The sequence below is a fragment of the Onychostoma macrolepis genome, chromosome 01, assembly GCF_012432095.1.
Source record: "Onychostoma macrolepis isolate SWU-2019 chromosome 01, ASM1243209v1, whole genome shotgun sequence".
NCBI classification, from domain to species: Eukaryota; Metazoa; Chordata; class Actinopteri; order Cypriniformes; family Cyprinidae; genus Onychostoma; species Onychostoma macrolepis.
This window is the reverse complement of record NC_081155.1, coordinates 41450329-41472242: the sequence shown is the minus strand read 5'-3', so window position 1 is coordinate 41472242 and position 21914 is coordinate 41450329. Positions and strand designations below refer to the sequence as shown.

General features: G+C 38.5%; 1 protein-coding gene across 4 annotated transcripts in view; it reads right to left on the bottom strand.

The window, feature by feature from the left end:
- nrp2a (neuropilin 2a) overlaps positions 1 to 21411 on the bottom strand; it is a 74113-nt gene extending 52702 nt beyond the window's left edge. The window contains exons 1-3 of one of the 4 annotated variants that reach the window (XM_058775035.1): positions 20671 to 21411; positions 11566 to 11743; positions 698 to 879 (exon numbers count right to left, since the gene is read on the bottom strand). In XM_058775035.1, coding sequence (XP_058631018.1) covers positions 698 to 879; positions 11566 to 11743; positions 20671 to 20782 — 472 coding nt within the window. In that variant the 5' untranslated portion in view covers positions 20783 to 21411. The remainder of the gene's footprint in view (positions 1 to 697; positions 880 to 11565; positions 11744 to 20670) is intronic. The other 3 variants (XM_058775045.1, XM_058775020.1, XM_058775026.1) reach the window with 3 other exon arrangements.
- Between the last annotated feature and the right edge of the window lie 503 nt (positions 21412 to 21914).

Sequence of the window (21914 nt, the reverse complement as noted above, 5' to 3'; positions counted from 1 at the left end):
ACCCCGACCACTGAGTGACGAAAGAAAACAGCTAAAGAAAATGTGTTGCTTGTCTCCACATCTGGAGAGACAGTGACCAAAAAAATCATGAATTATGTGAAGTTTGCTAAGCATTTCTTAAGAAATATTGCCTGGTTGAAAGGATAAACCGGATTCATTTATTTTTTGAAATGCAGAATCCTAACATTTGCAGAAATCTTGTCAGCAGGACCCTCACAACACATCGACACCAAACACAACTGACACTGAAAGTTTCAAAGCTGCATTAAATAAATGTAGCAGAAATCTATTTGTATAAAAATCTACTTTTATTTTAAACTTTATTTTTTTTTCATTTATTCTTATAATTAGTTTTAATTAAAAAAAAAAAAAAAAATATATATATATATATATATATATATATATATATATATATATAAATAATTATTTGGTAAAGTGTCAGATGTTGCTGAGCAGTGCGATTAAAGTTAAAGGTGCATTGTGACGTAGTACTCTCCACTGATTATAACAGCCGCAATCTAGACGTATAATAGCGTCCCATCTTGATGTGGTATGAGAACGCCTGAGCACATGTGAAAGGACTTGAGGATAGGATGAGAATGCTTGAGCTGTTCATTGTCAGGAACAGAAATTTTCCCTGGAAAAAAATGATCCGTTTCCTTAACCACATGGCAGCAGCAGGATTGAGCTCACTCACCAGTCTTGTAGATCTCGTAGCGCAGGGAGAAGCCGGCACCCTGGTGCGCGTAATCAGACACGAACTTGATGTGGATGACGGGACCCGAGGAAATTATGGCAGGAGGAGCAATGTTACTGCAGTGCCTTCCCAGCAGGTCCGCGGACTCAGAATTCCCATCTCGGATCTCTATGAAGTCATACCTAGAAGCAAAAAACAGTACATGCATAAATGCTATTTTTGGATGTGTTTGTTTGGCAAAAAAATAAAAAGCCAAAGTCTGCAGCAGGATTATTATAGTTAAATAAAACTAAAATTGAAACTACATTTAAAACCATAAAAATTATTACAATAATAAGGGACAAAAACACACAACAAAATTACTAACTAAACTAAAATGAAAACTGAAAATATATTTAAAAAAAAAAAAAAAAAAAATATATATATATATATATATATATATAAACTATAATAGCTTCTCAATGATTCTAAAATAACACTCTGCAATAAAAACAAATCACATTTCAATATGAAATATTTCTTTCAAGACAAAATTATTCTGAGCTGCTATCAACATGTATTTTGTAGCTCAAAAAATTGTCTATTTTTATTTTTCCTAATGTGTTATTTACATCAGATAAAGTTTATATTTAAACATACCTAAGATCTCCATTAATTCTCCCAAGCAATAAAAGAGGAACATTTGAGCAATAAAAAAGTTCCTCTAGGGAAGGACAAACATTAAATGCAATGCAATATCTTCTGCAGCAATGAGTAACTGTGAAGGAACTGCTAGGACTCGCTTTAATTTGAGCTGGGGTGACCTTTGACCCTCAGTGGACTGCTGCCTTATCACAACAAACACACATTTTTTCATGTCACTTCAGAGACAGACTGAAGGAGCAGACAATGACCACCTGTCCGGCCAAAATAATCCCTTAATGTGAGTTGCCCTCTTTTGCCAAAACACTTCGCACACAATGTCTAAATGAGGCAAAAGACTCTCAAAAATCCAGCCGGTTGTCTGCATGAGTGCTTCCTTATAATAAATCTGGCCATAGAGAGGCATGAGTCAGACTTCTTCTCACACCTCAGGAATGCTTGCCCCATTTAACCCCTTAACAAGAACAAGATCCCCGTAAACATACGCCATCATTCCCAACCTAACTGCTCTGGAGCACAACATGCTGACCAGACTTCTCTGTACTGAGAAAATTAATCTATGTGCCATTAAAACTTAAGACAATGTAGGAGGCAAAGTGGCTTCAAAATGTTCCAAGTTTAGTTTTAACTTTTTCATTTGAGAGGATATCTCATAGCCTGATGCCAACTGAACTCATTAAAAGATTCTTTTGAAGCAATTATATTAAATGATTCAGTTCAAACTGATTCACAAAGCATTTTTAGAACTGGACTGTGAGGAATGTTGTTTAGGGGTAAAACTGTGAGATGGCAATAATAATAATGAACATTATTAATAATACTGGGAACAAATATTTTAAGCATTTTGTTTAAAAAAATGGTTCAAAATAATAACTAACACAACATTTGACACTATATAAACAAAATGGAAACAGTGATTTTATAGCATCTTACTATAATAATTAAACATAAAACTGCACTGGGACTTATGTACAAGCCATGAACTAATTTTATTTTATTTTGTAAAGTGTGTAATCTATGCAAAGACAGACAAGTAAAGTGGCAAAAGATGACCTGCAGTGCATCAGAGAATAAAAATTGGGGTTTCTGTCAGTTGAAGGTGCATTGCATCAAAAAGTCAGTGAATCAAGTTCATTGAACTCCCTGAATGAACTGATTCAGTAAATGACTTGTAATTCTCAAGTTCTTTAGAAATCCATCACTGCACTAGTGCTTTAAAGTAGCCAAAATCCAAAACACTGATCTGAAAAACCTATAATGAAACACCAAGAACTTTTGCAGTCTCCAAAGAATCGTACAGACACTCAAAAACACATTGATGTCAATGAATATGTCGGCGCGTTTTTCCCTGCGAACCAGAATAGAATGAAGACATGATGCTTCGCCTTTTTTAACTTTTCCTTCGCAGTTGATTCTGAATTATCCCTGGTTGAGGCACATAACTGCTGGCTCCACGTCACTCAGGGAGCGTGTGTATGTGAAAACCTGACACGGCCCCGGGCCCCTCAGAGTGACATAAAGAGGCAGGTGTCTCTGACTCTTCATTGCTCTGGACCCCCCTGGCCGACCGCACACTTGGAGACTTCAGGTACAGCGGTGTATATTTAGACTACATACACATTCACAAACAAACTTACATATCCATGTACAGCATCAGAAATCCTTCTCATGCATAAGACTTCTAATGAATCATTTTAACTTTGAGAACAACCCTAGACTAGGCAAAACAGGTAAAAAAATATGATATCTCAATAATTGTCAGGCTTTTGATTATTTAATTTATTTATAAAACATTTACATTAAACATTAGCAAACTACTAGACTAAATGTTTTATATTATATCAATATTATTAATATCAATATTATTATTTTTTATTTTATTTTCGCTTTTTGCTTTTTTTTACGGAAAAATACTTTTATAAAAATATTTTTAATTTAGAAAACTCTCCCAGACTATGATAATTTTTTATTTTTTTTAAATGCCATCTCAATATTTTCAGGCATTTGATAATATTATTAATATAAATATTATTAAAAAGGTTTTTGAAATTATAGGGGGGAAATCTGATAAACTGAATAAACACAAGCAATAATATTTCACTGTTTTTATTTGTATTCACCATTTATATCCACCAGCAATAGAAGCAACATATAATGTAGTTTTACAGAATTATTTAAATATATTAAAAATACCCAACGTAGACCTCCATGAATATTTTAATGGATGGCAGTAACAAACCATCAAATCAGTTTTAAATCAATCAACTGAAACTGAACTGATTTAAATCAATGAATTGAACTTTTGCTACTGAAGTTTCAATCATAGACATTATTTGGAGGACAAAGATTAGCCTAATGAAATCAACTTCAGAAAACTTAGTGGCTTAATCAAAATCATCACTGTATTCACAATGTATTCCATATTTAGGGACAGTTTTATTCCTAAAGCTACTGTACGAACTGTACTGTAGGTAAAACCACACACACACACACACACACACACACACACACACACACACACACACACACACACACACAAACTCTTCCTCACTTTCTTTCTGTGTCCATCTCACCTCAAACACTGGAAAAGCTGGGATGAAGGCTTGTAAACTGTGTGCAAGTGTAATTAGGTTGTAATTGATTTTGTAGGGGCTCTTGGCTCCTGGATTAGCAGTGACAAGTGAGTGTGTCAAATGTGGATATTGACCGTCTCTAGACGCCTCCACTTGGCTCCGGTGCATTTCGAGATGTGCTTGAAAGTGGAAACAAACCAGGATGCCCATTGATCAACAGAAATGCCTGGATCACTTATTTACCTCACAAAAAAATGCTTGTATCAATTTCACAGCACTTGTGACTGAACGCAAGAAGCTTTTTCTCATTATAACAGCAATATAACATTGTTTTATAGGCGTAAAGCTCAAATTGTTTACCGTGGTGCAATAGAGCTGCGATTATGCATGCTAATTATGCACGATTCAATGGTTATTCAGGTGCTACAGGCTGTGATGAGACAGCGGTATGTTTGTAAGTGTGAGCGGGGAAGAGAGGCTTGACACGAGGAGGGCAAAGGCCCCGTGTCCCTGTCTCATGTTCAGACATGTCTTCCTCTCCAATCTCACTTTCTGTCTCCTCTCCCCTCCAGCCTCTTCACTGCTAATTGCTTTTCACACCTACGGTGTTTTTCAAGCATTTTTTTCAGGCCTACACAGTCCCCCGAGGTGTCACTAGCTGCCCTAAAGAGCAGTTTGTCTGGAGAGAGGCACAGACAGGCGGATACACAGGGGTACGGATGCTACTATCCGTGTTTGTTTGTGCATATACAGTAATACAGCGTGTTTGTTTCTTGGTTCAATTGAAAAGAGATGTGCTGTAGTGACACTGGGCGCAACATAAGCCTGGACCCCATTAATCTCTAAACCGCCTGAAACCGACTACCTACACAATAAACAACACTTCAGCATGTGTTTTTAAATCATAAGACCCTCTGGCTCGCTAAAAATCACTGCTGAATCTTATATCTGGCTCAAGAGCCCATATGCACATGCTGTAAATTACAGTGGATGCATACAAATATATGACAGTAATATCAGGTATTGCGGAAACTGCTATAATAATGTGTTCTTCTATGTACCTTATAGCACCATAAAAATAAATAATGGTAGACTGGTGCGATATACAAAGGGTAATTATAGATACCGTGATATATATTTCAAAGTACCATGGTACTACTGCCATATTATGTGATCACTGAATGATGGTATTGATACAGTTCTTTATAAATTGACTTTTTTTAAAGAATCAAGTTGTACATTTACATTTACTTTACATTTAATCATTTAGCAGACGCTTTTATCCAAAGCGACTTACAAATGAGAACAATGGAAGCAATCAAAAAGAGCAATATGCAAGTGCTATGACAAGTCTCAGTTAGCCTAACAGTACATGTAGCAAGGTTGTTGTTTTTTTTGTTTTTGTTTTTTATTAAATTATATAATAAACACAAAGAAAACAGACAGAATTGAAAACGAATACAGCAAGTTTTAACTATGTTAAATATAATATAATATAAGATAAAATTTCAAGAGAACGCACAAACTGATAAAAAATGCTCAGAATGCAATGTAAGTTGGTTTTGGATAAAAGTGTCTGTCAAATGTAAACATTGTAACTTGTAAAGTCTACTGGCTATAAAAAGGAGCTGATATATCTTACCTCAACTTTCTGTTTTATTATGAAATACATCAGTACACAAACCAAAACTGATTTCGACAAGCCATTTCACATCTGGCCAAAGTGTAGCTTCCTTGCTGATTCCTGGAAACGAAACTTAGTTGGAACCAAACAGCTATTATGATAGGCTGCGTAGCATATCTTTATTATCCTATGAAGACGTCCTGTAGCTCTATCTTTCTCAAACTCAGCTCAATGGCTTTTTCAGAATATAATTCAGTCTGACACACAATCACATTGGCTTTTCAAAATCGAATAACACAATGGCCGCTCATTTGAATTCTGCCATGCTTTTAGGCCAGCAGCCGCAGGACGTGCTCCAGGACAGCTCGTCAACCGGCCAAGACACTAAAATTGAAATTAAATAATGCTGAGAGTCTGCATGGAAAGCCGCACGCTCGGCCCCTGGGGGGGGCAGCCTAATAAGCTATAAGTGCCTGTAAAATATTAAATAGATGCCGGGGAGGGTTCCCAAGGGGGAGGGAGTGTTGCCATCTTCAATCCGGACGGGAAACAAATAGCATGGCTGTCCGATACAGCGCTGACATTTACAGATGACTGAGGTAGACCGCAAGAGCCTGAGGCTTTCATAAGCAACACTAAAACTGGCTTTAAAGCAACATTTGTGACATTTTTTTCCAAAACTCACACCTTTAGGAAAGAGAATTTTCTGGCCTTCCGAGACTCAGCAAGTTCCCGTCAAAACGTGCCGTCTCCCAATTCCCATTATGTTGCCATTGAAAGCCTTAGGCCTTATCAGAATGCATTAGGTCCTTTTTTCCATCAAGGATATTAAAACTTTTTTTTCGGGGAAAATTGGCTTCTCGGGGTAAAGAGAGACTTTTTTAAATCTTTGAATTCCCAAATGTGTCACTTTATACTGCTCCAGACTGATTGCATTTTTTTGAGCTATCAATATCTTGATACACTCTGGGGTTGCTGATATATTTCCAATGCCCTAAAAACATCAGTGTAACTGCTGTGTTCTAAAAAAAACATTATTGACCTATTTGAATAATTATGAAATCGTCAAGCTAAGACAAAGTATTTGCTAACTTTGATGTATACATATAAAGACCACTGATATCTAGAAAATTGATTAACTGTGGCCAGTTAGTGGACAAAGGAATAATTTATGTACTTGCCAATAATGCTGACGAACATATAGTTGCATTTCGAACTAGGCTGTGGCTTGAATTGAACTGATATGCAGTCAAAGCTTCGTGTAGGTATTTTACGACAACTTCCAATAAGACTATATGAGCTGGAAACAATTTATAATGTTCATTGAGCAATTATTGATCTAAGAAAAGCCATTATTATAACTGTTGATCGTAACTGTGTTATTTTTATTTATGTGATGCTCATTTTGTGCACATGACCCCTGTGGCCTTTGCTCCACTGGTCTGTGACCTTCTTGACCATGACCTCACTCTTCTGAACGTGCTGGGTGCATTGATTCTTCATTAAGGGCAAAGGACATACATTGATCCCCTTCCCTGAGGAAAAGTGGAAATAGGGTGATATCATGCTTGCAGTTTAAAAACGCTGATGCTGCTCAATAGCTTAGCACCTCAACATCTGCAGATAGCGCTGCATAGTAAACGTGAGAACTTTCATCACTTGAGTAGAGCGCAGACTCCCTTGAGTGAAGCAGACTTCATCACACACATCTGTCTCACTCTTACCAGTAATTCTTCTAGATTCCCTCTTCAGCCCAAACAACTGTCTCTCTGTCAATATTTTATGTCTGAGAGGTGATTCTCAATCACATCTGGTTTCGACTTAAGCCCTTCCACTGCAGTACAACATTTAAATCCTTCTACAACAATTTACTTCCTCCTCTATATGCATTACGTGAACTCAGTATTTAGCATTCAGAAGGAACTTGCTGTTTGCATATAGAGTAATGTGTTAGGGCGAGAAAATATAATGGAGCTCTATTTGGAGAATGATAATGAGGCAAACTGGGTGGAGACCTGAAGTAATGGACTGACAAAAATTACTTCATAGAAGACGGATGGACGGACAGAGAGACAGACAGACAGACAGATAGATAGAAGTGCAAAAAAAGAGATCACTTCTCACCTCTCCACCCTTTTTCTTTCATCTCAAAGGAGAAGAGTATCACATTAAAGATATGGCCAGATATTTCATTTGCCATTTTTACTGCATCTATCTCAGATCAATCTGCTCACAGCCCTCCAGGTAAAAGCCATATGGCTTTGCTCCTTGAATAAAAATTCCCTGCTGAAAGTGCCCCTTGAAAAAATGTCACTGATACCATACCTATCCTAACTACATCATGTGAGCCACAAGATGCTTTTTAGAAGCACATTAGTTAGTATGGTTTAGGGCACAAGAAGCTGCTTTGACCTTGTCTAGAGTAAAATGTGCAAGCTAAGCGAAATCGAGGCAGCTCCTCCGAGAAACAGAGACTCAGAGCCAGCACTCATAAGCACAAGGTGAATTTAAATGTGCTTGCTAGTGTGTGTAAGTGTTTGCCATCTAAAAGACGGAGCCAGGCCTTTCAATCATACCTTGCTTAAATGTGCTGACGATGACTCATTGTATAAAGAGCAAAATACAGTTGGATGAGATGGACGCTTGAAGTGGACCATTAGAAAGGGACCAGTTAATGAAGCACAGTAGCATAAAGCATCCGACACCTCTTGCAATTTTTCATCACACATTCTTTCCACTTTCATTTCCCTTATTCAGACTGTGAGACGGAGTAATGAAGGTTAAGAATGAGTGTGGTAAATGGACAGTGTGTGTTTTCTGGTATCATAATCTTGCAAGCCACTACAACAGCTCAATTTCAGCCAACTACTGAACTGACAGCACATAAACGGCAACATTAATTCCCTGCTAATGTTGAATATCAGCCTCAGATGGACTCTAGATTCTCAGAAAAAAGAAATGTGCAAAGAAATGTATTTTCTGAACACATTGGCAATGGGGTAGAACCCATAAAAGGACATTTTTGTACCTTATTTAGCCATAAGGTTCATAATTGTACCTCAAGGGTTCATATTATACTACTCTAAGATACTGATATGCACCTTTTATGCATAGATAAGGTGCAAAGAGTATTGCCTCGGTGACAAGCTGTGCACCTAAAGGTACAATTATTGACCATTGTTTGGATATTATGTGGTGCACACAGCAAGAAAAAAAACAACTTTTTTTTTCAAACTCTAATCTGATGGGCTGGTTTTACTCAATATCCGCTATGGCACGGTGCACAGCTTTATATCAGTTTGTCAGGAAACCAGACCACTACAATGAGACTTCCAAAGAACTATGTACTTAATTCGCAAAAGTTTGGGACTTTCTTGGCATTTAATCTTTGAAATCTGTTCCAAGAGCTTTGTTTCAGACACTTGCAAGTTACAAACATATCCCTGAGCACACCTGAACATTTTCATTACACCAGACTACTAAGGTCTAAAGGGGCAACCACACTGACAGCGATTATATTGCTGAAGGTTGACAAGTAGCTGTACTGTTGGTTGTCGTATCGTCAACAGTCTCTGTCGCTCATATCGCTTCAGATCTGAAATGGCTACATAAGTTGGTTGTTTTACTGCAGGGCTGTCCATTCCTGCTGCTTGAGGGGCACCTTGCAGAAGAGTTTAGCTCCAACCCGGGGCATCGCTGGGAATTCTGGGCCCTATGCACTGACTTTGCTATGGGGGCCCCCCACGATCGCAAAGTCACATTCAGTGGGGGGGGGGGTTGTTCGCTAATGTTGTTCTGTTCCAATATTACACCCTGCCCAACGCCCCTGGCTCCGACACTAATTAAACAAACCTAAGCCAACTAATCAAGGAGCCTTCCAGGCAGGTGTGTTGGAGCTAAACCCTACAGGAAAGTCACCTTCCAAGAGCAGGACTGGACACCCAGTTTTAATGTAACTAACAATTCATTCACACACTCTCAAGCAACCACCTTTACTTTTTCCCCTGAACTAAGAGGCCTGACATTTTCGCCTGTTTTTGGAGTCAAATTGGGAATGTCTTTCAAGGTAATACCTTTCTGAAATCTCTGTACACTCTATCTCTTTAGGAATCCTAATCTGAACAACAAATACAGCCAGAGCTGTCCAACCTGATGAAGCCACCCAAGCAGGAAAAGAGCTTGAACATTTGTACACAGCAAATCCAGAATGTTCATTTGGGGAGTGAGGGGGCATTAGCCTGAGCTGTATCAGCAAAAGACATCAGCCACTGAGGTGTGTATTTTTGGTGTCTGTCCTTCTCTCTATCTCTACCACTTTCTCCCAATGTCTCTTCCTTGACTGTTTGGATAAAACCTCCAAATGTAGCTACCACAAAGCAGAAAGCAGAGAATATCTTGCTTGTTTATACAAACACACACACACACACATATATATATATATGAGGACTTGACACATGGCCTAATTTAAATGGTACCCATATATTCATAGCTGGCTGTTTTTAGGGGAATCCAACAGATGTAACTGAGACACACCCTTCGCTGTTGCTGTCATGCACATGGGCAGCCCGTGGGGAAGCCACAGCGGGTTTAAACCACTCATAAAAGAAAGTGCTTAAAAACAACATCAATTTCACACCAGCAGGGACAATACAGCCCTGAAGAAGACAGATAGTAATTTCAGACAGTAAAATCCCAGACAGTAATTTTGACTAATGTATCCAAAGTACAAGACCATTTGTCATTGGTCGAGAGAGTCTTAATGGAATAGTTCACCCAAAAATGAAAACTCACTCATGATTTTATAATTCTCATGTTGTACCAAACCTGTGGGTGAGTATTCTCCTTTTGATTCCCTGGAAGAAAGAAAGTCATACAGGTTTGGTGAGAAAATGATCACAAAATTAAATTTTTGTGTGAATTATCCCATTAACATTGTACAACTTGTACTGATTTGTCATGACTTTGGGGAATAGATTGCCACATTGCACAATCTACTCAACTTGTTTCATTGTTAGCAGTCGCTGCTCCTATTAAAAAGTGTGAATGCCCCTTTAGAGTTCTACACCCCATTAAAAATTCAGAACCTGAATTCAATTTGAAAACTTTTGCCATCTATCCAAATGTTAGAAGAGTCTCACACAATTACCTTGTAAGACAAGAGTGTCTAATCCTGCTCCTGAAAGGCCAATGTCCTGTAAAGTTTAGCTCCAACTTCCCCCAACACACTTTTCTTTTCTAGTCTTGATTAACTAGTTCAAGTGTGTTGAATTAGAATTTGACCTAAACTTTGCAGGATAGTGGCCTGCCAGGAGCAGGTCTGCGCACACTTGTTTTAGGACATCCCAAGTCTCATAGCTATATGGGACAAGGGCAACTTTGGTCCTGGAGAGCTGACGTTTGATTAGAGATTGAGCTAAACTCAGAGTTGCCAATCCTTGTCCTATAGGGTAAAAGAAACAGAGTGACATTGGTAGAACCGATCTACAAGTCATTGTAATGTAAGTCAGACTCTGAAAAGCGAGAGCCTATGGATGAACGTAATTAATTTTACAGCTGAAGGGAAACAGTTCCACAAAAAGCCTTCTAGACGACCCCCTTTCCCAGTGACAGCTGCACTACATCCCTGCGTAAGCCCTTTAGGCTCGCTCTAAACCCTATTATATCTCTCTTAACTTCACCCTCAACGTGATTCCTCTCTTCACATAGTTCCACCTCTCCAGGTCGCTTTTTCTCCCAAATCCTTCATAGCACTATCTCTTTCTCACACATCCTCTCTACCCCTTCCCCCTGACTCACATCTTTCTCTCTCATCCGATAAATTATGTGTATTCGACGTCTTCCTCTTTCACACCTTCTTTTCCCTTATCTTCCACTTTGCCTCATCAACAATTCCACACACAGGGCAGGGTTTACAAATGCTCCATTGGAGGTACATTAATTGCATGCACATGCTTATCGTTCCATAGGACGAGAACTTAATTTCCCCCTTTTTTCCAGCTAATTTTCTTTATCCCAGACTTTCTTCTCACCTGCAATCCAGTCGTTCCAGCTCAAAGTGGGGGTTGAAGTTTAGCACGATGCGTTGCGAGGGTTCGGGTGCGCTGATCACCCACTGGCAGCTCTGATGGGGTGGGTATTCCAGAGGGTATCCTGGAGATGTGATGTAACCAGCATTACTGGCATCCAGCTGGCCTCCGCATGTCTCAACTAAGACAAATGGGAGAGAGACAAATAGAAAGAAAGTGAGGTGAGGTAAAGTGTTAGATAAGTTAGTTATTAGCCACATACTTAACGTTAATTTGGTCAAGCATTGTGGAGTGAACTTAAGGCAAATTAAATACATAAATCACAAGAGCTACCAAATCCCTGAGCAAGCACTTCATGGCTACCAGGAATACTTATCAAGTTGTCAAAACACGAGGGACAAAAGCAATGCTATATGAAGTTAAAACGGTCAATAAATCAACATTAGCCCTACTGCGTTCATTAATACAACTTCCTGCAAGAAATTGGTGCATGTTGGATGATGTCACAGAGACCTCCTGAAAATACATCTCATTATAGAAGTTGGTTGGAGAAAAATGGTTGGGAATGCTGACTTAAAGCTAAAATAACATCTCCCTAATGGCATTGGTATGTGGATACTGTATTTCTACAGTAAATAAAGCTTTTAATTTGACAATTCCATGACATTACGCCCACATTTCCAATTACCTTATGTTCTTTTAAGCTATCCCACAATCTTAATGTAGAAGTCTGGAAGCATTCAACATTTCTGATGCTCTCTACAAGATATAAAAGTCCACCACAGCCAACTCTGAGACAGGAAGTGACATGCAGGTCTCTTCTCTGGAGCTTCAAGAGGTCATCCCCAAAGCTACAATGAGATCCAGCATAACAAAGCCTTTCTTCTACCTCCTCACCCAACGTGGTTTCTCTGTTATCTTCACCAAACACTCTTTCCACATGCTTGCGTTCATGCTAACATGCGCAAAAGCCCTTTTTCATGCCGCCCTCACACATAGAGGATATCACTCTGGTCATTATTATTCTAAATGGAGCTAAGATTAGGAGACAGAAATACTTTCTGGTCTTTCACCATGACAACCATCCAGTGAAAGGTTTTTAACCGCATACCAGCCAAACGACAACTGAGGAATTAGCAGATGGGTCATCCTACTATCCAGTACATTTTCAAGTCACCTTCACAGAATATTTAGCTCACAATTGGCTGATGCCCTGCAGTAGCTGTCAACAATATATTAAGATACTAAAAAAAAAATTGTTTTCTTTTTCAGAACATCACAATTATATTTATTTTAAATTAGTTCATTATTTAAGTTTGAATTGATGATGCCATTGTTGGCATGTGTGCTATTCTCTGCAAAAATTAAAAACTAGCAAAGGGATAGTTCACTCAAAAATGAAAATTATGTCATTAATTACTCACCCTCATGTTGTTCCAAAACTGTTAGACCTTTGTTCATCTTCGGAACACAAATTAAGATATTATTTATGAAATCTGAGAGCTTCCTTACCCTGCGTAGACAGCAACGGACAGCATCAGTGGTTTAACCGTAATTTAATGAAGCTACAAGAATACTTTTTGAAGAGAAGAAATTGTTGAACAAAGTCGGTATTTTGGTTTTCTTTGTGCACAAAAAGTATTCTCGTATGCTTCATTAAATTACGGTTGAACCAGTATTGATGTCACATGGACTATTTTAATGGTATCCTTACTACCTTTCTGGACCTTGAACATGTCAGTTTCGTTTCTGTCTATGGAGGGTCAGAAAGCTCTCGGATTTCATCAAAAATATCTTAATTTGTGTTCCGAAGATGAACTAATGTCTTATATGTTTGGAATGAAATGAGGGTGAATTTTCATTTTTGGGTGAACTACCCCTTTAATATTCAGCATGTTTGATTTGGTCATCATTTTACAGGTTTTTTCCCCATGTCCTTGATGCACTTTATATCCTGTCTTAACTAACAAACACCAGTTCCTGAATGACATCATCCCTTAGGAAGTGTGGTGAGAAAATAGCAGCTTAAAACATTCAAATCTTAAACATTTCATCCTGGTTCAAAAGGCTTTCAAAAAGGTATATCAAAATAAGCTTTATACCATCCTCAAATAAGCTATCTGTCACTCCCTCATTTAGCAGTGACTAACTTTTGCTCTTCATTTCAGTCCTGCTCATTTTGTGCAAATAAAAAATCACATTAAACTGAACAAAGCTGAAGTATCTGAGCTTGACCTGTGCATATTTGATAAAATAGAAGCATATTCATTTTTAAAGGTTACAGAGTTAAAAAGGTACTGCATGAAAGGAATGACTCAGACATTGAGAGCATGGGTATACATGATTACTGCCATCAGCCTTATGAGAAGACGAGCCTGAAGATTACATTTTCTGTATGATAAAAATGTACACCTCCACAAAAGGTGAGTGGAACTGGCTAACATGCTTATGTTTAGCAGGATACATCACAGCACACGACGGAAAGGGAAAGTGGGAATAGTGCAGGTTCAGAGAGGAAGAGGGTGGTTTGATTGACAGTTCTGGGTCTGATGTTGGCTTCTGCAAATACATAGATAAATACGGCTGTCTAGCAAGCGTTAGGAAAACTCCTCCTCTTTCTGACAGAACAAACTTCATGACTACTTTGCCCTTATCCCATATGTTCCTAGCATATATCGGAATCTATACCAGTGAGCACATTTCTAATATCACACGAGGTATACTATCATAACCCAGATGAGAACAGATGGCGTCTCTAATATTTAAGCAACACAGAAATAGCGATGCAGCCAGGGAGAATCAAAAATGAGACACAAAGAGACTCAACCCCAAAAGCACAACTCCAGAACTCTCAATATCTAAAATTTTCTGAAAACTTGTGAAATTGCCCTTCAAACACGAGCTGCAGGGCATCCTAAAACCACGTTAAAGATCTTCAGCGCTATGCATTGGTGTGGTGGAAAATCTTGAGACAAGGAGTTGAGTATCGCCTGAAGCCAAGACTCCCATTCATGCCAGTCATAAGAGCCTGAATAAGAGGTATAAGGGTGGTTGGGGCTTCTTTCAAGTGTTGACATTTCCACTGCTATTATGTCTTTTTAAAAGGTACACTTAAAATGATGTGGCATTTAAGGGAACAACCGAATCCTGCCAAACCTTTTCAACTATATCCTCAGAAGGGGAAAAGCTAGCAAGTAAAATGTAAGTGCACACACAAAGAGTATGTAATAAATATGTAAAAATGCATACTATTCTCTATCTATCTATCTATGAACGTGTCCATCTGTCTAAATTAAGCTAGAAATTACAATGAAAACCATTTAAATAACATTTATTATTGTTACTATTATTATCTGCATTACATTGAGGATTTTTGTGTTTACAGACATCATAAAAATAATGTCACGTTGCAAAAAAAAATAGGTTTCATTTTCTTCTTCCTTATTTTCTCCTCTTATTTTGTGCTGAAGATGACTTGACAGTTCCCTTGCAGCCCTCCTCCCATGAATTCCTCACCTCATCTCGGTATTATTACCCAATATATTACAGGAACACAAAAGGACAGACAGATAGCAATCATTCTAGCATTTTCATTCTGTCTGCATGTATTCTCTGGCTGTGTTTATCGCGCTATTGTGTGTTTTCAGGGAAGAGGGTCTTGAGGATAAATCCATGAGGGGGGATTTTGCGAGCTCTGCACTTTTTTTAGACAGATCTGTCCTTTCATGTAGAGAGACAGAAGGTAGAGGGGCTACAGACAGCCTCGAGAAGAGATTTCAGACCTGGTTGCTGGAATGAACAAAGAATAAAAATAAGATTTGTTCAACTTTAAATGGCTTGCTCATCCCAAAATAAATTATTTACTCACCCTTATGTAATTTCAAATTCACATTTTTCTTTATTTTCACAAAAGCAGATGTTGAAATGGGAATGATGACAAACAAATATGACCAAAAACCTCTATAAAAGCTGCATAAACATGGTCCATATGTATGCCATCTTTTTCTGTGAGGAACAGACTGAAAGCTATCGAGCTGTGACTGGATCACTGGTTTGGTGAGTCTGTGTGAACAAATCATTCAAACCAGTTTTGTGAACCAAATCAAGCAATTCACTCAAAAGATTTGATATCTAAATTAATATTTCGTTCATACTGCACATCGCCATTTCAAACGTGACAACCCTGGCTCTTCTTCACACATTCATGAGAGAAGCAGCCATGTCCGGTTTGCAAACAAATCATTCTTTTGAGTCAGATCTTTTCAATTAATCCAGTTTACAAAACCAGTCTAAAAAAATGTTCACAGATCAGACAGGTTTACCTCTCAGGTTCGACTCAATGATCCGGTTGCAGTGGTTAGGGATCACTGGAGGGAAAGATTAGCAGTAAACAATGACTCATATTTCAGTCTGAAAGTCAAACATGTTTAGAACAACATAAAAGGTAATAATGACATAATAAATGAAATAATAATTTTTTAGTCTAATCCCTTAATAACACGAGGTTCTAGTTGATGCTTTTAAAGACTAAAAGAGTCAAAATGTCAAAAACAAAAGGGGATCTAAAATGTACCGCCCTCTAAATACGAATAGCTCTGTGTGTGTATGTTTTGAGCACACACCCAGATGTTTTGTGTTCCTCTCTGCTGGTATTAATTTCTATTAATGGAATCATCGCTGTGCTGAGCTGTCACTGTGGCGATAAGTCGCATCCATGTAGAGAGACCATGATATATCTCCATCTCTCTCACCCGCTCTTTTTCTCTCTGTTTCTCTCTCCATCCTTCCATTCGCACCTTAATTAAAAAGTGCTGTCACCCGCGGTGAGGAAATCAGCACTGATCCATTCATCCTTACCAAAGCTTTCTCGCTCACTCTTTCTCATTCTGTCTTTCTCACGAGTCTCACTACCATCTAAGCACTCACTAAAAGAGTCCAATAGTCGTCCATATGAAATGAATTTCATAGCTTTCATATGGCTTCAGGAGACATGAAATATGGCGCACAAGTCATATTGACCACTTTTATGATGCTTGGTCTGCTTTTTCCATATAGGTTTGAGCAAATGATGACATAATTTTCAGTTGAATTATCCCTTTAAAAAACATTTTCATGACTGAAATGTCTTGATTTTGCTTTTTGGAATGGATTCCACACCTTTTAATTTCTTTATAAAAGAGCTACCAAGCTTCACAAACAGCACTGTTATAGCATTATAAACCGCAAGATTAAACATCAATATCCAATGAATAATTTAATGTATTAATAGTAATCACGGTAAGTTTATTAAGAATTAAAATGCTGTACGGTCACAGGTGTCCATCCACGCGTCAGCTATTCTACAAAAGCTCAGAAACGCAGGTCATCCAGTCAGATTTTAGAGATTTTATAATGCACTTCAGTCATCAATTCCCAGTGTACATCTGATCTTGCATCATAAATTTTACAGTTATGTTTCACCGAAACTTCTGCGGTGCCCTAATTTACAAACATCAATGTGTCACGTTGTCTGTCTTTCCTCTCACACCCACACTCGTGCTCCACTAAAAGCTCAAAATGACACTAACTAGGAGGGGCTGTTTCAATTATTTATGCTATATTTTTAATTCCTCCTCAATTCAAGCAATCTAGGGAGTTCTCAGCACCCACTGCCTCCGCAGGGATTGATCCGGTCGTGGTTTCCTGGCCCCAAATGCAAATTTCTGACCTTCTTTTCGGAGCAGAGACTGCTAGCTTCTGCATAGATTAGTATTTCTCCTATTCACGAAACCCAGAAAAATAGGATGAAACGGCATACACAACCACTCGGGGAGTTGAAGATGAAAAGAAGATGTGCGTAGATACGTGTGTGCGTCTTTATGTCTATTTGCAGGAACGCTGGGGAGAACTAAGTGCTTTGTTTGTTCACATGAAGTATTTATATGTGTCTCTTTATCATTTAATCAGGTGTGTCAAGCTAAAGTGGACACAAAAAAGTTGTCCAAGAGGTAAAGAAAAGCTGCTAACATATGCAATTATCATAATTACTAAAAACACAATGCTGTTCAGTGATTTGAACAAACCCTAAAAAATAAACTTTGGTTAAACTTGAACTGTTTTTGCTACAAATATGAACAAACTGTGCAGCTTGGAGGTCAATCAGATGTGGGAGTTTACCTGGCAGATGATAAAGTATGCAAAAGCATCCCAATATCATGGAAGTGGGTCATTTATCAGTAAGTTACCGCCGAAAACATCCTAGCAAAAGCATAGAAACACACTATATACCACCTCTGAAACCACATAGCACACCCTGGCAATCACCCATTACATCCTAGCATAATGGCAGCATGTTTTGCATGTGCAAACACCACTCAAAAACAGTAGAATGCAGTTTAATATGCTCTCTGTCACTTTGTTTTCCAAAATCAAGGTGAAATATAATAGGTTTCTACCTCTAAATAAGTTATAGGTTCCTTAAACTTAAAATACCCAGTAAAAAATGTTTTAACTGCAAACAGGCTAAAATGCATCAGTGCATCAATCTTGAACTTTCAAAACTAAGTTAAATAGTAAGCACCCTGGAAGGATTTGTTAAGAAGGTTCCAGATTTGAGGACAGTGTTTGACGAGATGTAAATAGGCACAAACAGAGAGGCAGGTGAAAATAGTGTTTTTGAGAATAAAAGAAAATATGCCACTGCAACGACACTGTTAACACATGGACAGTCTGATATCATTCTATGTGGGTCAATGTGTCACTTTCCGGCCAGGACAAGACAATACACTGAGAAAGGCCCCTAAAGGCATGGATCTCACACAAGAGATGCTGTGTCTTTGTTGTCCATAATTCAGTGCATTGTGTTGCGCTTGTTGCAGTCGATGCTGCTCTGGGAGGGGGGCGTTACAGAAGTCCCTACAAGAGCGCTGCATGTGTACGGTTTCAGGCTGCGGTCCAAATGGGTTTTCAACACCCAACCTTAAAATAATGGCGTAATTGTCTGCAACAAGATATGGGCTTGCAAATCAAAACTGTTTACACAAACTACCCCCTGAGTAAATATGAAAACAATTATCAAAATTTAATTGCAGACGTTGCTAATTACAACATTGTAAAATGCCATCTCTATTCAACTGCTGAACTCTGCACTTCAAACAGTGCAAGCCCTATTTTTTAAAGCTGCTTTAGTCTAGCCACTTTAAAGTGGTTATTCCTAATAAGTAATATCATTTGCAATGCCACCGTACCCATAAGCCAGCTGCTCCAATGATGAAAGTTTGCAGCCTATCTGTCAAGAGCAATAATGCAACAATGGCAGAGAGCCTAAACCAAGCCACAATGTCATCTATAAGCAAGTAGGGTTCATTCATTCGCAGCTGCAACTTTCCATTATTTGAAGACCTTTCACCACTAATTCTAGATGCTTCATCTTTTTTTTCAACCTGTTGGTCTAATACTGCAGGTGCTGCTGCACTGTAAATAAACGTATGCTCTTTGAGAGGACTATAGGGCATAGAGATGACTGTAAATTGCACAAAAACACCGTTAAGATGTATATTATCACAATACCTCAGTAAGAAAGAGGTTTTGAGCCAAACAGCCAATTACAAAAAAAAAATTAAATAATTTAAAAAAATGCTTATTTTCTAATAGGCTAGCTGTTAACGTTAAAATTAACGATGTATTGTTGACGATATCTGTGAAAACAATCTCCTGTGGAAACTTCGACGACATTGTGTTGTTGCAGCCTTTTCACTTCTGCTTATTTGAAAGCTTCTAATGAACCATTGTTTTGTTATTCCGGGAGAAATGGGCGAAACACGTCGAAATTAACAGCAATGCGATATATACGTGTTTTGTACGCGCGCTCTGAAGTCCGCTCGCGCCGTGACTCCGTTTTCCCGTGAAAACCCCTTATGAAGACCAACAATGACCGAGAACAAGCAGGTTTCAAAACGTGGGCAACGACTGCTAAACGGTGAGGAACCAAATATACAAACACCTCTGGGTCGACTTTTTAAAGGAATCTTTGTCAGTAAATTTCATCTGCTGAGGTTCCTCTCATGTAAAACTAAATGATCTTTTGCCTTTTCTGGCACAGTTATCTAACCGTATATTTGTGGTATAAGCATAGTTTTGTAGTTTTCTCGTCGTTAAAGTGGTAAGTATTCCTATTTGACACTATAACTGAACACTATGGACACGGTAGGCTACTTTTCTGATACAGTATCAAATCTATCAGTATCTATCGTTCTGCATACACTTTGGCTACGGCAGTAGGCTATATTTTGAGGCTACCTCGGAATATTGCAAATATGTTACATGAGTATCATAATCATTCAGTTGCATACTATAGGCTACTATAGCCTACATATCTAATACTATAACTCTGCCGTGATATCGCATAATGGTTAAGTCAGATGAAACCTGCTAGTTTAGACCCCAAAATCATGTTCACTGAATATGGCTTAATTTCACGTTCTGGTTTCTGCAGTTCTCTCTTAAAAATGGTTTAGCTGTATTTTTATATAAAGACCCATTTGCTGTATCTTCATGGTTCTTTATATAAAAGGTTCTTGGTGTTCAGATTATGGGCATTTATATCTAAATAGGCAACTGATTTCTTGGAGGAACTTTTTAAGTTATTTGATTAGGCTTTAAAACCTTTACCGTTGAAATCGGAAGTTTTTTTTAGATACCTTTTATGATTACATATGACGTACATTACACCTCAGTTTGGTTTGGAAATCTTAAGTTGTCCAGATTCCTAAGTCAGAATGTCTCTGTTTCATCTTTATGAAACTATCTAAAAAAATAAAAAAATAAATAAAAATGCAATGTCTCAGCAAAGCACTTATTCTAAGGATGTAAGACTGCTGGGCTCAAACAAAGTGTTTCCCATTTATTTGTGTGGCTGCTCCTTATTAGATATAAATCAGCTCTTTTCCCTCACTAAATAAAACCAGAAGCTCTCCTTCTCTCAGCATGGTTTGCCTGGACAGCAGAAACGCACGTCGCTTCGCTTCGCCAGGAGAGAAATCTGTTTGCCATTTGCGGATAGCCTCACTGGATGGGAATTTAGACACACAGATACCGTTATGAAAGCTAAAGACAAAAAGACAAACTTACTTTCTGTTGCGCCGACTTTGAGAACGAAGCAAAAAATAAATGCAATCCCTTGGTGAGATATCCAGAAATCCATCTTTCCAAAAATGCGCTGCCTTGAAGAAGTGACCTGCATTCAACTAGTGATCTTCTTCAAGGAACAAACGCCGATAATACAGAGTGAGAAATAAAAAGAAAAGAAAAGAAAAGAAGCCTTTTTGTCTTTATAGTACTCAGAATTTCATATTCAAATGCAGTTCTGTTGAGCCAATTGCGCACAGCAAATGCAAACTGTGCATAACATGATCTATTTCATGTACTCATAAAGTCATGCTTTGTCATAAAACAGCGGCTTTTCCTCAAATAATACTAAATTAGAGGTCTTCAACTGTATTCCGTTATAAAGCCGTCACGGATTTGCGTGCGTTATTGCGCTCCATTGCCTTTTGGTCTCCGATGGGTTGATAGAGGTTTCCGCAAGGATCTCTCCCTTAATCGTCCGCTTAAAACACGCTGCCCTCCTGGTTTAAATGTTCAGATATCTTCTTGCTCAAAATCATTCAGTCATACTCGGGAGGCACCAAGTTTTGTCCAAACTGCCAGACAGGAGTGGAATTTCGTTGCGCACAGAAGCGTTGAAGCGCACTGCTGTGCTCGCGCAGAGCTGTGGCAGCGCGTGTGGATGTGCTGGAGAGCGCGAGTGAGTGAGTGTGTGCGTGCGTGTGTGTGTGTGTGTGTGTGTGTGTGTGTGAGTCAGTATGTGTGTAATAGCATTTCTGAGCGGCGCAGCTATCGCATTACACTGAGCTTTCTTGGCCCGCCTCCCCTCAGTCACTGATTAGAGAACATCTCTCTCTCTCTCTCTCTCTCTCTCTTTCTGAGTGTTGAGAAGTCCGGTTCATTTTAGCGAATCGGTTCGTTCAATGAACGGATCCATAGAATCGGTCATCGTTCAAAAGTTGCCACAGACAGAGGTGGCAACTACTTCTTCTTCTTGTTGTTATTAAATAAATACGAACAGTTCAAGTGATTCAGTAAAAATATTCGTTTAAACAAAATGATCCGTTTGTGAATAATCCATCTTTCTCTTGCGTTCTAAAGTGAAGAGGCAAATTCATTTTAGCGGATCGGTTCGTTTCCGTCTACGAATTCATTGAATCGGTCATTGCTCAAATGTTATCGGAAGTTGCATTCGAATGAGTCGCTAATAGATTACAAAAATGAATGATGGTGAATCATCCTAATTTGTGAGAGATGGTTCATGTCAG